This window comes from Notolepis coatsorum, assembly GCF_963971535.1.
Source record: "Notolepis coatsorum genome assembly, chromosome: 13".
Taxonomy (NCBI): Eukaryota; Metazoa; Chordata; class Actinopteri; order Aulopiformes; family Paralepididae; genus Notolepis; species Notolepis coatsorum.
Window position 1 is genome coordinate 76219047 of NC_140177.1, and position 24094 is coordinate 76243140.

Genomic DNA, 24094 nt, shown 5'->3' on the forward strand with positions numbered 1-24094 from the left:
ATATTGATTGATCTGTCCTAACTGTGGTGGGAAGTTCGTTCCACGATTGTGGAGCGAGGACAGAGAATAGGCGGCTTCTCTTTGATGACCCTCCCGGAGCTCGGATAGGTGTGGGTCTGAGGCGGCCAGAGGATGTAGAGCGGAGGAGTCTTGAGCAGGGGTGCAGTGGTCATGCCACACGGTACCACGCCGTCCCAGCACCTTTCTGAGCAGAAGTATGCGCACGGATGTGCACGCGCACGCACACAAATGCGTTCACAACTTTCACTCGACTCGTCATTTTTGCACAACAATAGCATAACAAAGAACGAGAAGTGCAAAACCAAAATACAAGCCCTGTACCAATTGGTGGGGGTTTGCTTGAGCTGTGTGGAACCTCTGTGTGACAAATGGTCCCGACTGGAAGGATGGTCCCGACTGGAAGGATGGTCCCGACTGGAAGGATGAGACATTTGTTAAGTTGTGCTTCAGAAGGAAACTGTCCTTCTGTAAACTGTAAGTTACATTGTTAATTTAGTTTGTATTTACTTTTCTAGTTTAAGTTAATTCAATTAAAGAAATTGTAACTACAATATTGTATCTACAATTACATTTAAAACATTGTTTGTTTTTCAACCATAACTGTTGACAATATAATTTCTTTATTGAAGGCTACATCCTGCTACCTTTTTCAGCTTCTATATTTCAAGGCAATATTTACAAAAACTAAACTAAAACTAGTAATTTCCTATACAAACATGTTTCCTACTATTTATGCATAATAATCATCTGTTCTGTGCGCAAGCGAGGGAACATGTATGCGCGTGCACGCGCATGCACGTGGCATCATTTAAACAGAGTACACTACAGGCACTTTTTTTTTTTTTTTTTTATCCACTTTTTCTCCCATTTTCTATTTTTCTCCCATCCCAATTTTTCATATCGTCCAATTCAAGCCTCCCCTGTCTTCGAACGTTGTTTCTTGCCTCCCACAAGCCGGCTGCAATGTGGACTAAGTCATACATAGCACGAGTCCCCTCCGATACTCGAGGTAACAGCCGTCGCATCTTTTCACCTGCGTGGCTCGATCTTTCAGCGTCGGGGGTCTGGGCTTTGGAGGGGCCCCGCCCCCGTCGCTTCTTGATTCTACTGCGCAGGCGCACCAACCGACCTGTAGGAGTCGCTGTCCACAACGCCCGATCCCCACCCTTCACACTTTTTTTTTTTTTTTTTTTTTGGTCTTTTTCCCCCTCTTTCCTCAGATTTTTCTCCCATCCCAATGTTAGTCGTTATGCCAATTCCCAATCCCCTTCCTGGTCGCTGCACACTTACCCCCCACAGTCGGTCTGGGAGAGTGGAGGCTATCACGTGCTTCCTCCGACACACGTCTAGCCAATCAACCGCTTCTTTTCACCTGGCAGCACGGACTCTCACTGAGAGGGTGTAACGTGTGGAAGGATCACACTACCCCCCTTAGATCCTATCCTGAGCAGGCGCCCCGACCGAACTGTAGGAGTCGCTGTTTACAACGACCCGGACCCACCCCGCCAGCTTTCCCACCCTCTAATACTGCCAATGGACCTATCTCAAACCCTGCCCTCTTTTCTTGATCCTCCAATCACAACTGTCGCGAGGATCAAGAAAAGAGGGCAGGGTTTGAGATAGGTCAATTGTATTAGTGTGAACGGCCAGCCAAGCTGGTGACACGTCGGGAGCTGGATTCGAACAGGTGAATCCAGCGCAATCTCCGCTACGCCACCTGACCGCCTAGTACAGGCACTTCTGAAATTACGACTGCACCCCTGGACTTGAGGGTGTGTAGTTTGAGACCATTGACCAGAGGTAGGTGGGAGCCGTTTCCTTTGCTGCACGATGTGCCAGGTCGAGTACCTTGAAGCGGATTCGTGCGGCGATGGGGAGCCAGTGCAGGTCCATAAGAAGTGGGGTAACATGGGCTGACTTTGGTAGGTTGGAGATCAGGCTGACTGCTGTGTTCTGGATGAGTTGAAGAGGCTTGGTGGCGGTGATCGGCAGACCAGCAGGCACTAGTGCATTGCAGTAGTCGAGGTGCGACATGACTGTTGATTGGACAAGGAGTTGAGTGGCTTCTTTTGTCAGGAAGGGGCGGATCCTTCTGACATTGCTCAGGAGGAATCTGCAGGTTCTGGTCGTTGCGGCGATGTGAGCGGAGAAGTTCAGCCGATCGTCAAGGACTACACCAAGGTTCTTGGCGGTTTGGGGGTGAGGCCACGGCTACATTTTCCACTGATGGAAAGGTCGGTCAGCGGGGATGATTTGGCTGACAGGTGAAGCAATTCTGTTTTGCTTAGGTTCAGGTTTAGGTGGTTGGTTGTCATCCAGGCGGAGATTCACTCGGAGACATGGATATCTGAGGGAGGAAAGGAGAGGAAGAGTTGAGTATCATCGGCATAGCAATGATACGAGAAGGCATGAGACGTAATTGTTACCCAGAGATTTGGTGTAGAGGGAGAAGAGGAGGGGTCCAAGGACCGAGCCCTGGGGGACACTCTACCCGTCAGCCGTGCCAGAGCAACCTTTATAGTGAGGGGGCCAACATGGGGTGGATATCTTGCTACTTTTGATTCTGTGTTTCCCCCACTGAGTGACCTGCCAGGCTGCGCCAGCATTTTTAAGCGGTGCCTCGTTTTAGTGCAGCATAGGTGGCAAAAAGCCGGTAAGACTTTTGAAAGCGATTCTCCAGGAATTGGCTGGGTGTGAGGCACCCACTGGATAGATTACACATACAAATAGATTCACAGATGTGTGTGTGTGTGTGTGTGTTTACCACCACAATGAGACGAGCCGCTGTAATGTGCGCTGTGTTCCCTTCTAAAGTGTATCGGCCTGAAATTAAGTTGATTATTTATTGTGGAGATGGGTCTGGTCTGGCAGTGCAAGACTATGGCTAAATGGATTAGAAATGTATAAATTAATTCGAAATGTACTGGAATAAAAGACCCTGCACAGATGCCCTCGCAGTTTACAACTGGAACCACCAACAGACTCCCTCATCTCTTGCATAAAGTAATATTATTTATATATAGATTTCAGTGCCCCATGCTTTGGCTTTTTGCTCTTTTTTTCTTCTTTTTCTTTTTTTTACATTTATTGTCCATTTCCTTTCACTTGACTATCTAGTTTTGTTGTTTGCCGCTCTTTCTGTTTGATTTCTATTAACATCATGGATGCATCCACTTTAGGAGGGGCCACTCACCACACCACCCTACATCTGCCTTGCACTAGCTAGCCCATTGCCAGTTGGGATCGAGTAACCTTGATTCTGGTTGGCAATACATCTTCTCTGTGCAGAAGGTAAATGCTCTGAGAAGTCATGGCACTCAGGATTACAGAAGATAACCCTTTCTGTCTGCCTCTGTGCTTGGATGTTCACTTGTGATGCCAGTGTTGGAAGCTACCGTAATGACTGTAATAGAGTAATAATGTAACGGACCGGTTCAAATGACCATAATCCTTGAAAGTGGGGGGACCAAAAGTCCCCTGGCCCCTCCTTTCTCAGCGCCAATGCTGCACTTTAAACATTTTAATATGTGGGATGCAAAACACAATGTTTGTTACATAGTAAGACATATTTACATGCTGTGTTGAGCTGAGCTGTATCTCAAATTATTCTTTAGGGTCCCATCTTTCTGATGGTGTATAAGACTTGTACATGGCACCTACTGCTGACATTGAATCTTCCCCCTCAATACACCCCTCGTCCCCTCCCCTGAAAAGGGGAACAAACCAACCTTATTCATCACCTCCATGTACCAATAATTAATATCCGAGTTCACCTCTCTCCCCCAATTCATCAATTTCATCGGACGTGCAAACAAACCTGACACTATCAATCTGTTTGTTTCCACACGGTTGCTTGCTTGACCACCAACAATGGTCTGGTACAGATTGGTTTCGCTGAATGGTGAAGATATGGAGGTAACGGTAGCCGATCTCTCTGCTCCTCATGACAAACAACACAGTTGAGGGATCATTAGGAATGCTGTGGTGAATCTAGTAATCTGCACTAACCTGTTTTTCTAGAGTTGTGGTATGTTGGGTGTGTTTTCCTATGTGAAACTGCTCAATGACATTCTTCTAGACTAGAGTAAAGACATTCCTTTTTCATTTCTCAGCTCTGCTCCTGTTTGTTCAAAGCTGGCAGTAAAAGAAAGCAAGAGAAAGTCGAGTACAATTTATTTGTAAAGCCCAATATTACAATACATGTTTTTATTGGGCTTCACAAGCCCACAGTGAACACCACCCCCTGATCTTAACACTCAATGAAGATGGATAGATTGATGGATAGATGTTGTGGCTCAGCTGACGCAACAGGGTATCAACAACATTCACAGAGTGTTGTAGTGTAGTGGTTAACACTGTCGCCTCACAGCTAGAAGATCTTGGGGGGAAAGGATGACGGGATGGGAAGTGCAGAGAACATTTTGTCAGTGCGTGTGTTCCTGTGGGTCGCCCATCGTTCGTGTGTGTGTGTGTGTGTGTGTTAATCTGATGACAAATAAAGACTTATACATTGGGAGTTGCCACCCAGGAAGATCATAAGGCACTGTGACAAATGCACAGACGCAGGATGGAGAGGCTGGTTGGGCACACTCTCTCTCACTCTCTCTCTCTCTCTCACTTCATCACACAGGGATTTCCATCCTGTTCCTACTTTTTCCAGCCACAGCTGTCAATCAGAAGAGCCATCGACACGCCCATCCTCCAGCAGGCCACACCCCTCTCTCATACTGCAGTTTCTGACAGACCTGCACGCCTCAAGTAGGTTGTGTGTGTGACTGTGTGTGTGTTGCGGCACAGCTACAGGAGGCTATGGGAACCTCAGTTTACGCCATATTTATATTTACTGTATATATTATATATATATATATATATATTAGGGCTGTCAAAATTAATGCTTTAACTTATTTTAAAGCGTTAAAATAAATGAATCTAGATTAATCTATGGAGTGAAAAATCTTCAATCTTAGCGCCGCGGATATAAGAAAGAGGTCTAGCTGAGTCAATGTTGATGGTTTTGTTGAACATCTGCATTTCACAGGAGAGAAACTGTATTCAAAGAAAGCTATTAACACTTTAATCGCCATGTGTTAAATTCATAATTTACCATCCCTCGCCAGCTCTATTTGTCTATGGAGAAGTTCCCCTTCTTTGCAGGGCTATAACTTTTTAAATTCTATTGCTACATTGCCATTATTATGGCCCATTCAATGTCCTATATGTATTGTTCAGGGTGTAGCAACGTTAAACTTTTTCATTCACATATTCATACTAAAATATGGTCTAAAGTATAAGTATGTTTTTATCGTTTTCTGCAGCTTTCTTCAGAACGTGATTTATAGCCCTAAATGCATTATATTGATGATCAAATACAGTTTGGTAGGAATCTGTGCGAGATAAAAAGTTTCAACTGGACATGGTTCTAGAAGTTTCTACGCATCATCTGATGATGACCGGATGGGCGGGGGATCGTTTATAATTCCGTGGGCAGCGTTAGATGATTCATCCAGAGTGGGTCATATGTTCATCAGATCAGTTAGTATAGAATACGTTAGAAAATAACGCTGAATCTTACCGTGGCTTCCTCGTGCCGCTGGCAGATGAGCGTGGAACAGATTTTTTCCTATTATGGGATGTAGAAATGCCCGATCCATTTCCAGGTTGTATAATAGTATATACGTCCAAATAACGTTGTTTATTGAGTTAGGGCGAGCAATCTATTATCCAGTGTTTCAAGATGGAGTCGCGGGAGCTATAGCGAGTGGCCGGACCACATTTGGATGAGTACTACCGGTTCAAAGGTTAATATCTGGTTGGCGATCTGCCGATCGGCCACCAGATGGCGCTCTTGAACCGCTAGAGAGTTGAGAGGAGATCAGCAGTGTGTCTCAGGGCTCCGGAAAGGAAATATGATTTCGATGACAGATTTTTGAAATATTGACATCAAAGACGAGTTACGGCGTCTTCGGCAGAATGAGCATGGCTCGGAATGACGTGAAAACTCGTTCCCGGCGATCATAGTGTTAAAATAGTCTTTGAATCTAAATATACTTTCTTTGTGTTGATTTTACATTAATTCCATGATTTTACTAAAGTAAATAATGGAGGATGATCTACGGAGTTGATTTATATAATAAAAAAATTAATAAAAAAAATGGAGTTATGAGGTTTTGTCCCGACATCAACGATATGTTACAAGCTTCTGTCTTTTTTTTCCGATCAAATCTTTATTCATTTTCATTTTTTTTAAACAAGACAAGACGCAACACAATACAGTAATAATAAACAACAATACTAGACAGGACTTCACATGACAATAACAGTAGTAATAATAATAACACAAAATGATAATAAATTGGACTAACAAAATAATAAAAACAAGAGTATGAATAAAAAAAAGTTGCCACTGAAATTCTAGGTAAGGAATAGGAGTTAACCCCTTACTGTATAGTGAACCTCCTGAGCACCCTCCATCTCCAGATCCGGCAGCCACGGATCTCAACCCGGAGGACCCACAGTCCGGCACCCCCGCGAGCCAAAGCACCATGCCTCTTTGATGCCTCGACCCGCAGAGACCCCGAACCGCGGCCCCCCCCGGCCCGAGCCCGAAACATATATATAATTAAATATATAAGAAAAAACAATCGAATACATAAAACCAAAAAGAAAAATAACAGACATGAACACTCGCTCTCCCCCCCCCCCCCCCGCTCACCCCAGGACCCCAACGTGAGTCAATCATATAATACCTTATTTGATACTAAAAAATTCCAAAGTTATATGCGTTCCTTTAACTTTTCCACCGCAGCCAACCAGATTGCGATATTGGCTTCATTAACACCTATAACACGTGCAGTGGATATCTCTAGATAAATGACATCAAGATAGGTGAGAATCCATACCTTCGGACATAACTTATATGGTTGTATCCAGCGTGAAGCAATCAATTTTTTGGCAGCTGTAAGGCCGGCCAAAATGAGTCTCTTTACATGTACAGAGGTCGGCAATTGAGAAACATTATTTAACAATAATACAGAAGGCAAGGTCGGTATAGTCAAAGAGAAAATCTCTGATAGCTGAGGGGTAACATTTTCCCAGAAGATCTCAACAGGAGGGCACTCCCAGTACATATGCATATATGTTCCAATGGCACCGTTTGGACATAAGGTACATCGAGAGTCAGGTCTGAGACCCATTAGGTTCAATCGCCTGGGGGTCAAATAAGTCCTATAAACAAAATTTAGATTAACACTTTGATTGCCATGGTTAAATTCATAATTTACCATCCCTAGCCAGCTCTATTTGTCTATGGAGAAGTTCCCCTTCTTTGCAGGGCTATAACTTTTTAAATTGTATTGCTAAATTGACATTATTATGGCCCATTCAATGTCCTATATCTATTGTTCAGGGTGTAGCAACGTTATACTTTTTCATTCACATATTATTATTCATACTAAAATACGGTCTAAAGTATAAGTATGTTTTTATCGTTTTCTGCAGCTTTCTCCAGAACTTGATTTATAGCCCTAAATGCATTATATTGATGATCAAATACAGTTTGGTAGGAATCTGTGCGAGATAAAAAATTTCAACTGGATGTGCTTCTAGGAGTTACTACGTATGATCTGATGTTGACCGGATGGGCGGGGGGTCGTTTATAATTCCGTGGGCAACGTTATATCATTCATCTAGTGTGGGTGATATGATCATCAGAGCAGTTTATATGGAACACGTTAAAAAAAAAACGCTGAATCTTACCGTATCTTCCTCGCGCCGTTGGGCGATGGGTGTGGAGCAGAGATATTCCTATTATGGTTTGTAGAAATACCCGATCCATTTCCAGGTTGTATAATAGTATATACGTCCAAATCATGTTGTTTATCGAGTTATTTGCACCGATCGGTGTTCACTGTGTCAAGATGGAGTCCCTCTAACGATAGCGAGTGCCCGGACAAAATATGGGTGAGCACCACTTCATCCACAGATCACTTCCTGTTGGGCGATCTGCCGATCGGCCACCAGATGGCGCTCTTGAACCGCTAGAGAGTTGAGTGGGACTCAGCAGTATATCTCAGGTCCCCGGGGGAGAAATATGATTTCGATCACAGATTTTTTAAATATTGATATCAAAGACGTGTTACGGCGTCTTCGGCAGAATGAGCATGCCGGGGAATGACGAGTTACGGCGTCTCCGGCGATTAAAGTGTTAATCTGTTGGTGATCTGGGTTGCGTGATGATAGCCGAACATTTTCCCAGGCTGCATCCCAATCAAAATCTATATCCAACTCAGGAATATCCTTTCTCCAAATCGTATCTAGGGGTAGGTCCTTATATGAGGACATAAGTACGTGCAGATAAAAGTCCGAGACGAAGCCTCTCGATGTCTCCCTGTCATAAAATAATTTGTGAAACCGGTGACGCTCTAGTGGAACGTCCCATGGAACGCCATGAGCCTTCAGAGCTGCTCTAATTTGTAAATAAAAGAAAAAGGAGGTTCTGGGGAGATCATATCCGTTGGATAGATCCTGGAAAGAGCGGAGACCAGAGTTATCGAAGATATCCCCCAATGTATGGATGTCTTTCTTTTCCCATCTAGGGTACCTAATAGGTTGTTGTCCAATAAGGAGTAAATTGTTATTAAATAGAGGGGAATGCGTGTGCCATTTATGGCGGTTAGTGCACGCTTTCTGGGTGTCACGCCAAATCTGGATCACATGTGTGATAAGAGGGCCAAATCGTAATTTGCATTGCTTAATTGAAATGTTGGTATACACAATATCCTGAAGTCTATAAGGGGTCACTATCTTCTCCTCCAATGGTCGCCAGGACACGGCTGCTTGAGCGTCAAACCAAGTGATGAGAGGCCTCAAAGAGTACGCTTGAAAATAATATTTGAAGTCTGGAAATGCTAAACCCTGTCGAGTTTACTCCTCTGTGCAGTGGATCTCTTTAAGCGTGGGCGTTTGTTGTTCCAGACGAATTTATATGCAGCAGAGTGCAGTTTTTGCCAGTAACCAACAGGAGGAGATAACGGTAGCATGGAGTTGATAAAGTTAATTCTGTGTAAAACATTCATCTTAATTATTGACGCACGGGCCTGTAATGAATTTTTTTATTTGGACCACCTGTTGGAAGTCTACAAGCTTCGGTCTTAACACTTTAGTTGCCAAAGGACGAGTTTAGGCGTCCTTCCCCGCCATGCTCAAGTTGCCGAAGACGCCGTAACTCGTCTTTGATATCAATATTTCAAAAATCTGTGATCGGAATCATATTTCCTTTCCGGGGACCTGAGACACAAGTGTGATCTCCTCTCAATCCTCTAGCGGTTCAAGACCGCCATCTGGTGGCCGATCGGCAGATCGAAAAAAACGGATGTTACCTTTAACCCGGCAGGACTCACTCCATATGTGGTCCGGGCACTCGCTAATGTTAGAGAGACTCAGTCTTCACACAGTGAACATCGATCGCTGCAAATAACTCGAAAAAACAACATGATTTGGACGTATATATTATTATACAACCTGGAAATGGACCGGGTATTTCAACATCCCATAATGGAAAACTGTCTACCCCACGCTGATCGCCCAACAGCCCGTGGAGACTGGGGTGAGTTTTAGCGTGTAATATTACCGTGTTCGACACTAACTGCTATGATGAACATTTGACCCACATTAGATGAATGGTAAAACGTTGCCCACGGAATTATAAACGATCCCCCGCCCATCCGGTCAATATCAGATGATACGTAGAAACTTCTAGAAGTACGTCCAATTGAAATTTTTGATCTCGCACAGATTCCTACCAAACTGTATTTCATCATCAATATAATGTATTTGGGGCTATAAATCACGTTCTGGAGAAAGCTGCAGAAAGAGATGAAAACATACTTATACTTTAGATCATATTTTAGTATGAATATGTGAATGAAAAAGTTTAACGTTGCTACACCATGAACAATACATATAGGACCTTGAATGGGCCCTAATAATGGCAATCTAGCAATAGAATTAAAAAAGTTATAGCCCTGCAAAGAAGGGGAACTTCTCCATGTTAAATAGAGCTGGCAACGGATGGTATATCATGAATTTAACCTTAGGCAATCAAAGTGTTAAGTAGAAAAATGCGATTATTAATCTAGATTAATTACAGAAAATTGTGAGATTAATTAGTTAATATTTTTTTATCTATTGACAGCACTAATATATATATATATATATATATATATATATATATATATATATATATATATATATATATATATATATATACCGGTATCCACATTAAATTGAACACAAACTGTTCAAAAGATAATTATAACACCACCGACAAAGTACTGGGTCCATGTCCATTATTAATGCAACGTGAGAAGATGGGATACCTATTTCAGAATCAAGAGGAGAAGGAGACGAACTACAGACATTGGTCCTCATGATATTAATATGTACAATGATACAGGTATAAAGCAAATTCAATTAGTTAGATTGGACATTTTGATTAATTATATCAAGCAGAGAACGGAGAAATTCTGCACTACTGATGAATTAAGTTATATCAGAACGCACACACACACCAAGCCGCCTACTGCATCGTTAATAAACTATAGATTTTATATGGAATTCGTTAAACTTATCCTTTGTGTCTGTTGTCATTTGTGTCATTTATTTATTTATTTATTTACTCTGCAGGGGTAGACCGTCCGCATGGCTACATCTGTACAATAATGCTTTATATACCGTATATATATATTTACCGTATATATATTTACCGTATACATATATATATATTTATCCACATCTGTCTGAATATACCTGCATATAATCCTTTTTACTTACCTGTAGATACTATATTTATATCTGTATATATTCCTTACCTACTCTTATTGGTTATACCGCTGGCCAGTATGACTTACTACCATAGGGTATTTATACCTGTATCACTGTACATAATAATACTATAACACTACATACATCCGATTAGCGTTATTACTTAGTAGTACTCATTGATATATACTCCAGTTTAATCACCTATACATTGTATATTGCTATTGCTATTACTGTTACATTTGCACTCTGGTTTGATGCCAAACTTATTTTTGTTCTACTGTACTTGTGCTGTATAATGACAATAAATACATTTCAATCTAATATTTAAGCATTACATCACACGCAGGAGTGGTTTGTGACCAATAAACCATGCCTAGGGGTGGTCGTTAGACCCCCCTAGGCATGGTTTATTGGTCACAAACCACGACTGCACGTGGTGTAAAGCTTTTATACAACTGCCAGATTCATCCAACCTTATTTCTATACAATAAACACACATTAATCGAAGATTTATTGAAAAAACCATCCGCCAGAAAAAGTAGTTCCCACAACTACAAAAAAGACAAGTTGCCTCCATGTGGAAGCAGCTTGAAGTGCATCCAACCAAACTAACACATCCAACTGTGTATTATTGGAATGATTGAGAGAAGTTGCCTCATGTGGAAGCAGCTTGAAGTGCATCCAACCAACTAACACATCCAACTGTGTATTATTGGAATGATTGATTGAAAATTTTATTACCAGATGCAGAATGGGTACAATACAGTACGGCTCAATACACACAATTGTTAAGGGAATGCAGACCTACTTTCCATAGAACTTCATTCTTAGATGCTTCTATATAAAGTAGGTAAAACAAATTAAAACGTTTTCTTTGCCCTATAGGAAAAAAACGTTTTCTTCGCCCTATTTTTTTATTTATTTCTTTTAGCCTAAACTTAACCAGTTGGAAACCAGGGGTACAGTAATAAAATTAGCAATCAACCAATCAATCAATTCAATAGACCATGCTCACTTAAAACAGCGCTGCTTCTCTCTCAGTCTGACTCCCCCGCTGTTGCAGACAGGAGTGTGTGTGTGTGTGTGTGTGTGTGCGTGTGTGTGTGTGTGTGTGTGTGTGTCACAGTGTGTGTGTGTGTATGTGTGTGTGTGTGTGTGTGTGTGTGTGTGTGTGTATGTGTGTGTGTGTGTTTGTGGGTACGCCAGCGTCGGACAGTGTGAGAGAGAACGCTGCAGTCAGTAGAAAGAAGGAAGTAGAAATTTAAATCAATCAATTAATCTATCAATCAAACCGCGATTTTTCTTTTGTTCTAGATTGACTCAAGACCCATCAATTACATCATCCAACATTGTTTAAAGGGCTAACACATTCCCCTTGACAGAATCGCTTCATATTTAGTCGTTATGGTGCTTTCAACATAACCATTTGTTGTCCGCGATCTTGTTTTCTCCCGGAGTGAGCCGGGGAGGGTTATGTGATTCGGTTGTGGGCGGGTCCTGAGCCCAGGACCGTGGATTGTTGCCAATAAAGACGTGTGAATGGCCAATCAGAATCGAGAAATTTGCATGCCGTTGTATAATATCTAATAGTGACTAAATCTGCTGTTTTGATACTTAGGAGAGAGTAGAGTTCTGGAGTCTAGGGGACAGCCGCTGCAAAAGCACAGTCACCTTTTGATTTTCATCTCTTGCGTGTTTGTTAACACACCGTATGTGACTATGTTTTAGGTTGTTTGTCCCAGAGTTCACCTCCTCGCTGTCCGTCTCTGTGACTGACTGTTCCTCGGTGGAGGAGCCACAGAATGGAACGTGTTCATTGGTCTTGAGGCTTGGCTCCTCCTCTTTGAAGGATGGCCCAGTTACCGTGAACTGCTCAGCCATTGGATGCTCCGCAACTCTCTCTGCCCCACCGTGGAACACCTGGTTACGAGTTGTGGTGGAGAGTGTCCATGACAACCGTACTGTGACCTTCAATGTCACATCAAACTATACAGGTGAAACGCACACACACCCGGTTGGTTTCAATCAATTACATTATTTTATTTACTCATGCCCGAGCATTCATTCTCATCGATTCTATTATAAAAAGAAATATATATATAAATTCTCATGACGAAGGTTTTTCAGTATCTGAATTTGAATGAAATCCCACTTCTTGAATTGGTTCAAGGACACTAAATAGACCTGTTCGCTGTTTACAAACATACCGTGTTCGAGCCAATCAGCAATACCAACTGAGTCACATGTCTAAATTACCCCGGACCAGGCGGTCAGGTGGCGTAGCGGAGATTGCGTTCGTCACCAACACCGGAGACGCTGGATTCGCCTGTTCGAATCCAGCTCACAGCTCCGGCGTTGTCACCAGCTTGGCTGGCCGTTCACACTAATACAATTGGCAGTGTTAGAGGTGGGAAAGCTGGTGGGGTGGGTCCGGGTCGTTGTAAACAGCGACTCCTACAGTTCGGTCGGGGCGCCTGCTCAGCGCGGATAGGATCTAAGGGGGGTAGTGTGATCCTTCCACACGTTACAGTCGTTACACCCTCTCAGTGAGAGTCCGCGCTGCCAGGTGAAAAGAAGCGGTTGATTGGCTAGACGTGTGTCGGAGGAAGCACGTGGTAGCCTCCACTCTCCCAGACCGACTGTGGGGGGTAAGTGCGCAGCGACCAGGAAGGGGATTGGGAATTGGCATAACGACTAACATTGGGATGGGAGAAAATCGGAGGAAAAAGGAGGGGGAAAAAGATTAAAAAAAAGATTTAAAATAAATAAATTACCCCGGACCTGCGCGAGCTGCTGCACCAAAAGAAGTACAACGGGGCTCTATGGAGAAACCATGACACCCCGAACACACTGCACCCCAGCACAATTGACCTATCTTAACCCCAACCTCTTTTCGTGATCCTCCAATCGCTGTTGTGATTGGAGGATCAAGAAAAGAGGCCAGGGTTTGAGATACAGCAGGTAAATTTGAGCAAGTGCCATACCCCCATCTCCCATTGGTTGACTTAGCCTCCAACATACTAACCTTGAAGTGAAAAGCGGCAGCGGTGGCCTAAAGGTTAGAGAAGCGGGTTTGTGACCGGAAGGTCGCCGGTTCGATCCCCTGGACCGGCAGGAAAAATCTGCCGCTGAAGTGCCCTTGAGCAAGGCACTTAACCCCCAACTGCTCCAGTGGAGTTGCTCAGTGGCCAATGGTGTCAGACTGTGGTTGTACTGGGCAGCTCCCAGGTGTGAATGGAACTGTGTGAATGTGAAGCAGGGCGTAGCTGAAAAATAGCATCTGTGCTCAGCGAACCTACCCTGGGTAAATAAAGGTTAAACAAAACAAAAAAATGAATTGAGCCCAACCCTGATAAACGCCTTAATCTCTGAGGTTCACATGCATTTCCCCCCCCTGTGTCTGCTATATCTGCGATAATGCTTTGTGCGTTTGTGTTTCTAATGTGTGCGTGTCAGTGGGCTGCAAGCCGAAGAGTGTGGGCCTCGCGGGAGACGACGACATCGACACGCTCCGCCGCATCAGCAGCAACGCCACGTCGCCAGGCAACAGCTCGGCGGTTGCAGAGCCGGCGGTCGCCCCTAACAACACATCAACCTCATCGCTGTCTTTGCCGCTCCTGTCTTCGTTGTCGTCGGGGTGCGTGCTGAGCGTTCCAGTGCTCAGCGAGGAGCTGGACGTTCTGTCTCTCCGCTTCAACCCCGTCAACGGACCCAACGTCAGCGTGACCAGTGCCTACCCCACACTGCTCAGCTACCCCCTGCAAGCGCACACGAGCGGAGGCACGCTCAACCTGCAGCTCACACTCAACACGGTGAGTCGTGCACTGTGATCTGGACACACGCACACGCACACACACACACATACACTCACAATAGCAGGGGTATGTATCTATTGATGCCTTGTTGGTCTTAGTTTTGACTCACGACTCAGTCCGATTCCCTGCATAATTACTCGTAAAGTATACATGTGCACGGCTGCACACACACACACACACACACACACACATCGAATTTAAAGATAAGACTGAGTTTAAAGATCAATGTCAATAAATTATTTCACTTCATTTAGTTTCACTTTTCATTTATTGTACTTTATTTGACCTAAGGAGTCAATTGAGTCAAACCTCCTTTTCAGTGACGCAGAGGACGTCTTCATACATTACAAGACATGACATTGTTTGAAATAAACAGTAAAACAAAAGCAGTTGTGCAATCAAGAATATATCTGTATAGTAGCAAATAAATAAAACAATGAGACCGTAGTAGGTCAAGGAAAGCAATCGCACGTTGCTTTAATCAAGGTTGTTGGTTGAAATCTAAAGTGAGACAAGATTACTGAATTTACATGCTATAAATATTGTGTGTGTGTGTGTGTCTACAGACTAATATGACCATAGGGAACGGCAGCAGTGTTGTGGCCTGTCTGTCTCCCTGGGCTCCCGTCCTCAACCTCAGCCACTCTCAACCCTGTCACACAGGTACTAGTCATATCAACCACTCTCAACCCTGTCACATAGGTACTACTCATATCAACCGCTCTCAACCCTGTCACATAGGTACTACTCATATAAACCACTCTCAATCATGTCACATAGGTACTACTCATATCAACCACCCTCAACCCTGTCACACAGGTACTACTCATATCAACCATTCTCAACCCTGTCACACAGGTACTACTCATATCAACCACTCTCAACCCTGTCACACTGTCACAGTGTCACACTGGTACTACTCATGTCAACCATGGCATCTATTACTATTCTTGACAGTGACTTAAGTGACCGCCTATTCTCAGTCCTTGCCCCACAATGGTGGAACGAACTGCCCACCACAGTTAGGACAGCCGAAACCCGTCCAATCTTTCGCGGTCAACTAAAGACGCACTTCTTCAACCATTATCTGACATTTAAAAAATAAAAATAAATCTAACCCTAACTAACCTTACTGTCATGTACTTGTCCTAATATACTAACATACACTGTAGCACTCAACACTTTGATGAACATTGTTACTCAGCTGATAGATTTGTGCCCTTCCTGATGACTTGTCGTACAGAACTTGTAAGTCACTTTGGATAAAAGCGTCAGCTAAATGACTAAATGTAAATGTTAACTATTCTTACAAGTCTTGACAGATTACTTGGTTTGCATTAATCGCTATGGTCACAGGAACATAACAGTTGAGATATAATTCACTTGATGGGTTCATGTCCTTAGTATACTTGCACATAAAAGATAATGAGATGGACTAAAAGATTGCAAAGTATACATTCAAGGATACAAGAAAGCAGTGCCTTTTTCCAATCTGTGTGCCTGCCAGTCGTTATCTGTCCACTCCCCTTGTACACACTGAGATGAAGCTTGAAAAAGGCTGTGTTGTATTGATATTGTTTCACCACGTCATAAAACTGTGTGTGTGTGCGTGTGCGTGTGCGTGTGTGTGTGTGTGTGTGTGTGTGTGTGTGTGTGTGCGTGCGTACCTGTTTGTGTCTGTAGCGTTGTTCTTAGGCTATGGTGTCCGTGTGAACGCCAGTGCTCCCAAAGCTGTGGTCAGACTGCCTTTCCCTCAGTCATCAACCTGGTACCTCACCCTGCAGCTCACTTGTAACAGGTACACCACACACACACACACACACACACACACACACGCACGCTTGTTTTAAGCATAGGTTCCAGGATGGTGTTGATTAGATAAAACACTGTTCCTGCATACTGTTCCCCGAGTGTAGGTCTGTATTTATCACGCATCTTAACCCTTTCACTGCCGCACACTACCAAATGGTTAACCATTTCACTGTGACAACACAGAAGGTTAACCCTTTCACTGCCACGTGACAAAGGGTTAACCCTTTCACTACCACATTACAGAAGGTTAACCCTTTAACTATCACACTACAGACGGTTGGTTAAAGTAGGAGTGCTGCTCTGAGAGCAGATTGGCTCATACGTCATTGTGAGCTATCTGGTCATGTGACCGGAGCACTGATCAGTATTCCTATTTATACAGTAGAAGTGTGATAAATATGGAGCCCTGTAATTTGATAAGATATCTCCCTGTCTTGTTCGCTCCCTATATATATATATATATGTGTGTGTGTGTGTGTGTGTCCTACAGCAGTGACTGTGGTAATACGTCAGTGGTTTCTGTGGTACCAGAGGTGTTTATCAGTGCCTGTATGGAGGACTGTGGGACGTACGGAGAATGCAGACTACTGAGATCCTACAGCTACCTCTATGCTTCCTGCGTCTGCAAGGCTGGTACGACACACATGCATACACACGCACACACGCACTCACTCATACACCTGCTATTACTCATGCAAGTACCTCAAGAGTGCTCATTGGAATCTGTATTAGGCCTTTCACACCGGCCGGGCTCCGTGCCGGAGCCGGTTCCCGAACGTAATCTCGAACCGGCCAGCGCGTTCACACCGGGAATAATTGGTTCGGAACATGACCGAGGCTTTAGTTCGGCCCTCTAAGAAAATACTGAGCACCGATTTGACAGATATTGCGATTAAATTTGCGATTATAATTTCATTTTTTTAACCAGCCCCACAGAGGTTTATTGTTAAATGCGGCTTGCATCTGGCCTACGTGGCGGGTCTGTTCGGGACACCGAGCCTGAAAATGTTTCTTTTTACCTGGGAATCGAGACCGGTACCCAACGGTACCTTTTTTTCTGTACTTTACTCTCCCTCTCTGAGGTCTAAACTTCACAACACACAATCTAAAACCCCTTACCTCCCTCTCCCAAACCGTTCCTACAACAATTTGTCGTACAACATGATGTTGCATGATCATGTATATTTATTTTGTATTATAATTTTTTTTATGTTTAAATATCAACATTATCTGGCAATCCTCAGTAAATACTATCAAACTCCTCTGATGTCAGACCAGATATGAGACACGTGCACACACAGACACACACACACACACTGAAAAGGAGAATGGCTTAAATGATTTTTTTATTTTATTTTATTTTTTTATCTACTTTTTCTCCCCATTTTTCTATTTTTCTCCCGTCCCCAATTTCGTATTTTGTCCAATTCTACCCTCCCCTGTCTCGAACGTTGTTAGGCCATGCCTCCCACAAGCCGGCTGCAATGTGGACGAAGCCTTGCATCACGTGTCCCCTTCGCTACTCGAGGAAGCAGCCGTCGCATCTTTTCACCTGCACAGCGCGATCTCTCAGCGGCGGGGGTCTGCGTGGGAGGGACACGCCGCCCTCGTCGCTTCCTGATTCTACTGCGCAGGCGCACCAACCGACCTGTAGGAGTCGCTGTCCACAACGTCCAATCCCCACCCACCAGCTTCCCACCGCCTAATACTGCCCAGCATCTCCTGCGTTGGTGGTGAGCGCCTTGCCCACTGCGCCACCTAGCCGCCGGCTTAAATTATTTTTGAATATTTCAGCTAATGAAGTTAAATGTTTATTATCATCAACTATCCAGTTCGTTTTTATATTGCAACGTTTTTCTACTTAAACATTAATTGAACCAGTAGAGAGAGAGAGACGGGCTCCCCCCCTGAGCCCCGCTCCCCCCCACCATTTCCTTACTCAGCTCAGATGTTTTCTCTGTCTTGAGCAGGGTTAGCTAGGAACAGCTTTTTCAAGGTTTGCACCTTGGGCATGGAATGGGCTACAGGACCATATCCACACCCCGGTCTCTCTTGGTGAATTTAAATCTCTATTACATAATTTCCTACAAGAAGAATGTCGCTGCTTTCTGTAGTCGGGTCCCAACTGCAAAACTGCAAAATTACTGTATTACCCTGTATTATACTGTCATATACTTTTACTATCATGTAGACTATTCTGCTTTGTGTTTTTGTGTTTACATGTGATGTATTGTATTTGTGTTTTATTATGTTCTTGTGTGATGTATCGCACATTTTATTGCTGTGTGATGTATTGCAAATGTTATTGCTGTCATCTTGGCCAGGTCTCCCTTGCAAAGAAGATCTTGTATCTCAATGAGACTTCCTGGTTAAATAAATAAAAAAAAAGAATAATACGTTTGCGATTTGCTAATTGCATCATTTCAAATAGCGATGAATCGTTCAGCCCTAGTTTGAAAGTGCCGGCTGGCTCGAGATTACGTTCGGGAACCGGCTCCGGCACGGTGTGAAAGGCCTATCTGTGACAGCTCTGTTGACAAACAGGTGCTCTAGTCATGACCTTAGTACTGTACTAGACTACATCAACCTCTTAACTCAATCAGCGCCAGACCCGAAGAAAGTCTGGTTAACTCACCAACCGTTCAGCGCCAGACCAGAGTATAGTTGGGTTTTTATCGTTATTTCTTTTATTCAATATTTTTATACATTTCTCTCACACGGACCTCGGGGGTTACCATAGGGAACCACTCTGAGATCACTAGAGTGCAATACCAGCCGCATCTTGATAGGTGGCAGTATCGCCCACCCTTTTTTCACACTCGGTGTTACGTTTAATTCACTCCGTGCGCAGTTTTTTTGGTCAGGCGAGTCTAGCGGTTCACTCGATGGCATTGAAACACGTCCAATGCCCCCGATGCATGTGTAGTGGTGGATTATGTTGGTGACACGATGGACACCAATACTGGAAATCGCGATCAGACAATTGGAGTATTCTTTTTGCGGTACCTCCTAGTTAAGGTAAGGACTATATGACATCAATCCTGCTTTGATCCAACCATGATTTCACATCGATGGCAACGACCATGTGTAACGTACTCCAGAATGTATGCCGTTGGTGATGATCAAAGCATCAAAAAACGACCCCCCCCCCCCCTTTCATGCGTTCATGATGAAACATAATACCCATTACCGGTATATACATTTGATTTGGAAATAGTAGCGTGTCCAGGCAAGCAACGCTTTTAGTAAAATGCACGTATTCCTCCATAGCGCCGTTTTATGGAATTAGCCAGGATCACTCTGAAACTCTACTTATATTCACCACGGTATAACACGCAAACGTATACATGAAAAAAAGATTTCATGTATACGTTTCTTAGTACACTTGATCTCAAGAAGGTGCTGAATGAGCTCAGTGGCATTCTTTCACTTGTGGTCAATGTTAGCTGCTGGTGTTATTCACCGTCAAGGATGGAAAAGAAAACGAATAATAATAATAATTTGTATTCTCCTTTTGGTTCATTACAATTTACTCAAGCATACAATATTTCTGACAGTGGGAATACATTCCCTGAGTTCCATAGATGTCCCTAGATACCAAGAACATGCAAATGGAGGTTTCATGTATATCACTGATAGGGAGTCCACACGTGATAACAATTTAACAAAAGATTAATTATTTATTTATTTAATCCTATCTAAACAACACAAGGCATAATGACATAAACAATGAAATGGTTTGTATGAGAATCCGTAGTGAGTGCAGTGTGTATGAGTGAGTAAGTATGCTGTGGTGTGTGTGGTATCAGTGCTACAATATGTCAAAAGGTTTCAGCTTGGGTGTAGTACAACCTGTGCCTAGGAGTGGAGAAAGCAGATGGGGAAAGCAGACAAAGGGGTTAGACAGGGGAACATATACTGGTGCTGCAGGCAGCTCTCTGCACTGCACAGGTGCTTCAAATTTGGCTAACGACCTACCCACTCCACCATGCTCTCTCCGAGTCAACAGACTCCCCATTTGTGTCTAATCTGGCCGTCGCTTATCAATGACTTGTTTGCAGTCAACATTGTCAAAACTGATTGTTTTTTAATCGGTTCATTTCCGTTTTATACCATTTTGAAAAACGCTAGTTTTTTTTAAGTTTCAGGAAAATATAAAGATTCTGTGATAAACGCCCTTTACTGGAATATTCTGGAATACACAAAAACTTTGTATTTTTTCGGCCTATTTATGAATCGTTTTCAAATAAACGCTAGATTATTGATAGTATATGTGTACTTGTGCACGCTATATAAGCGGGCTGAAAAATCAAATCTCTTATTTCCTGATCGCACACACACACACATATGGCACACGATCTCTGTGAAAAAAGTTCTGATTATCCTAAGACTCGTAAAATAGATTCCTTACCTCAGATCAGATGTTCTCCAAAAAGATTATTCCAATTCCTGATCGCCATTCCAAATATCGATCGCGTTTATTGATCCAATGCTGGATACTGGAAATATGTATTTCACGCTGTTTTGGGGCTCGGAAATGACTTGGATCCTCTCGGGTGGCTTGCCCGAGAAGTAAAATGAGGAAGCTGGATTTCCCCCCCCCCCATGTGTTTCGTTTCAATCCATTCCAAAGGGGTGCAGTACCACAGGGAGACGATAGGGGGTGGTATTTTCCCAATGGAGCTCAGAGAGAGTTTGCAGCAGCACTAACGTGAGACTAGATTGAAGAAATATGAATTCAAATCGCTAATAATAAAAATAAAAAAGCGAGATTTATCGTCGCTGACACAACGGTCGGCATGAACTAACGATAAATCTCGTCGCTGGCACTCAATGTGTTAAGAGGTTACCCTGTGAGGCCCAAATAAAAAGACATTAGCAACTTCAGAGGCCAGAGGGTAGGACCTATAAAGACATGTGCTATCCAATAGCATTGTGAGGCTGAACAACAGGACCCATTGACTATGTACATGTGCTAAAACATTTAAATAAACATTTATAGACTTTTATCATTTATAGTGATTTTGTAATTCTGCAACCGTGGGTCTCACAGGGTACTTTTAACCATGTGAGGCCAAAAAGAAAAGACATTAGCAACTTCAGAGGCCAAAGGGTGGGACCTATAAACTAGGGCTGTCAGTCTATCGCGTTAATTCGATTAATTAATTACACCGCAAATTATCGCGTTATGAAAATTACAGCAAAATTAATAAAAAAAAATATATACATTCATTTTTATTTTTTAAATCTCATTAATTCCATAAGTACGTAGAATAAACATTTACAGACTTTTTTTTTTTAAATGGTCCATTTGCATGTTCTTGGTATCTGATTCTAGGAACATCTATGGATCTCAGGGAATGTATTCAGTGTCAGAAATACTGTGTCTGTTACTAGGCTTGAGTAAATTGTAAACAGAAGGTTTTGTAGATACAGTACTGAATTCTACCATCCGGACACATGCAATTTGAAATATGATTATAGAATATAGAATATCAGGCCTATAAATGACCTTATTATGGCCAAGTCGCACATCTATGGATCGGGCCAAATCTCCCCTTTCCAATGGCAGAGTTCAATCTGGATTTAGTATCACCAGGCGTGATTCACGAACCGTGAATGAAATCTACTGTAAGTACACTTTTTTTATAATTGAAATGTCTCCACCATTTTTCATCAGATTGCAACGGCGTTTTTTGCTAGACGTTCACAGAAAGGTAGAGAAACTAACTCTGTTCTGTTTTATTGCAATAACGTTCAGTGCCGCAAGATCGTAGTAAAAAAAATTGTTATGCGATTAATTAGATTAATTAATTACAAATCCTGTAATTAATTAGATACATTTTTTAATCGCCTGACAGCACTACTATAAACATCATATAATGACTGAAAAAAAGTTGAGAAACGCTGGTATATATGGTGTGGCTCTTTGTGGTACCACCGTAATTTTTGTGGCTCTAAGTCTCTGACTGGTTGTCCACCCCTGGGTTAGGGTCTTTACTCTTGGCTACATTTAAAAAAGAAACGCAATATCACTTAATACTATCTATTAATCTATTTGTGACGTGAAATAAATCTTGGCCCGGTACTGGCCCGATCGGGCTTAAGAGGTTAACAAAACTCACCATCTGTTGGCAAGAAACTCAGACTAGGATTCATCCTCTCTCTTTTCAATCTATTTCTCACACAACTCTCTCACTCGCCCTCTTTATTTTGCACTGTTTCTCTCTCTTTCTCACACACACTTTCACTTCTCTCTCTCTCTCTCTCTCTCTCTCTCTCTCTCTCTCTCTCTCTGTTCAGGCTGGAGTGGGTGGGGCTGTACTGATGACTCGACAGCCCAGTCGTACAGTCGCCAGATGACGGCAGCTCTACTGCTCACGCTCAGTAACCTGCTCTTCCTGCCGCCCATAGTGGTGGCCGTCAGACGCTCCTACATCACAGAGGCCTCCGTCTACCTCTTCACCATGTTCTTCTCTACGGTAACACGCACGCACGCGCACACACACACACACACACACACACACACACAATGTTGCATCTTCTATGGGTCAAATGAGTCCTAAACACACACATACACACAGATGTATTTATTTGATTGAAACATTTATTTATTTGACAAACTAATTTTACCTTCACAGGTCACATCTTAATTTGTAAGGCTACAAAATATGGCTTATTGATAATATGTGCAAATTGATTTGATATTTGTATGCAAAATGGTAAATTATAGAAGCACTTTTGATTAAGTGAATGTAGATTATCTTATCATGTTTACTTCTAGCGGTCATATGACCAGTGAGTCGCAGTGTTATGCATATATGGACTACAATACCCTGCAGCATTGTGATATGTTCTGTATGCGTGTGTGATTGATTGATTGAAAACTTTATTAACAGATTGCAGAATGGTGTACAGTACATTACAGCTCAATACACACAATTGTTAAGAGGATGCAGACCAGAGAAAGACTTTCATCTTGTTTACATCAGGGTCCCCCATTTTCAATTCATCATAACATATATGACATACACGACATACAGATAGACAGGACTACATCTATACATTTATGACATACCAGATTTGCAAATACAGTACTGTTTGTGATACAAAAATAGTCTAAAAAAGAGAGCATATACATTTGACGTAGAAACTGTACATTGGAGGAGGTTGGGTAGGTCGTGGGTGGGGGGGGGGGGAACTGTACAACTGTACAAGCAAAACTGTACATTGGAATAGCGACGAAACCATACTCGGTTCTAAGAAGAGGGTCTCGTGTATTCTTGGGTTAGGTAATTTACTGTACATTGGAGGGGGTTGGGTTAGGACATTTACAGGGGCCAGTTTCGAATTGCAGTCTCCCGTAGGTGTTCTTTGAGAGTGATTTTGAAAGTGGGTAGTGATTCAGTGTGTGCTCCATATTTGTAGTTCTACCACGCCTGTGACCAGCCAGGTGTAGCGGTTATGTGCATAATGGACTACGACACCCTGCAGTACTGTGACTTCCTGGGCTCCGTCTCCTCCATCTGGGTCACCATCCTCTGCATGGCCCGCGTTCGAGACACACTCAAATATGTAAGACACAGGCTTCATGGTCACACTAACTTAAGATACTTTCATATTTG

At 42.9% G+C, this 24094-nt stretch overlaps 1 protein-coding gene across 1 annotated transcript in view; it reads left to right on the forward strand.

The window, feature by feature from the left end:
- The window catches only part of pgap6 (post-glycosylphosphatidylinositol attachment to proteins 6), a 48567-nt gene that overhangs the window by 15315 nt on the left and 9158 nt on the right, over nt 1-24094 (forward strand). Inside the window, exons 4-11 of the mRNA XM_084326844.1 lie at nt 4652-4779; nt 12571-12836; nt 14299-14654; nt 15224-15320; nt 16341-16455; nt 16960-17102; nt 22773-22951; nt 23898-24044. Of these exons, the coding sequence (XP_084182970.1) occupies nt 4652-4779; nt 12571-12836; nt 14299-14654; nt 15224-15320; nt 16341-16455; nt 16960-17102; nt 22773-22951; nt 23898-24044 (1431 nt within the window). The remainder of the gene's footprint in view (nt 1-4651; nt 4780-12570; nt 12837-14298; nt 14655-15223; nt 15321-16340; nt 16456-16959; nt 17103-22772; nt 22952-23897; nt 24045-24094) is intronic.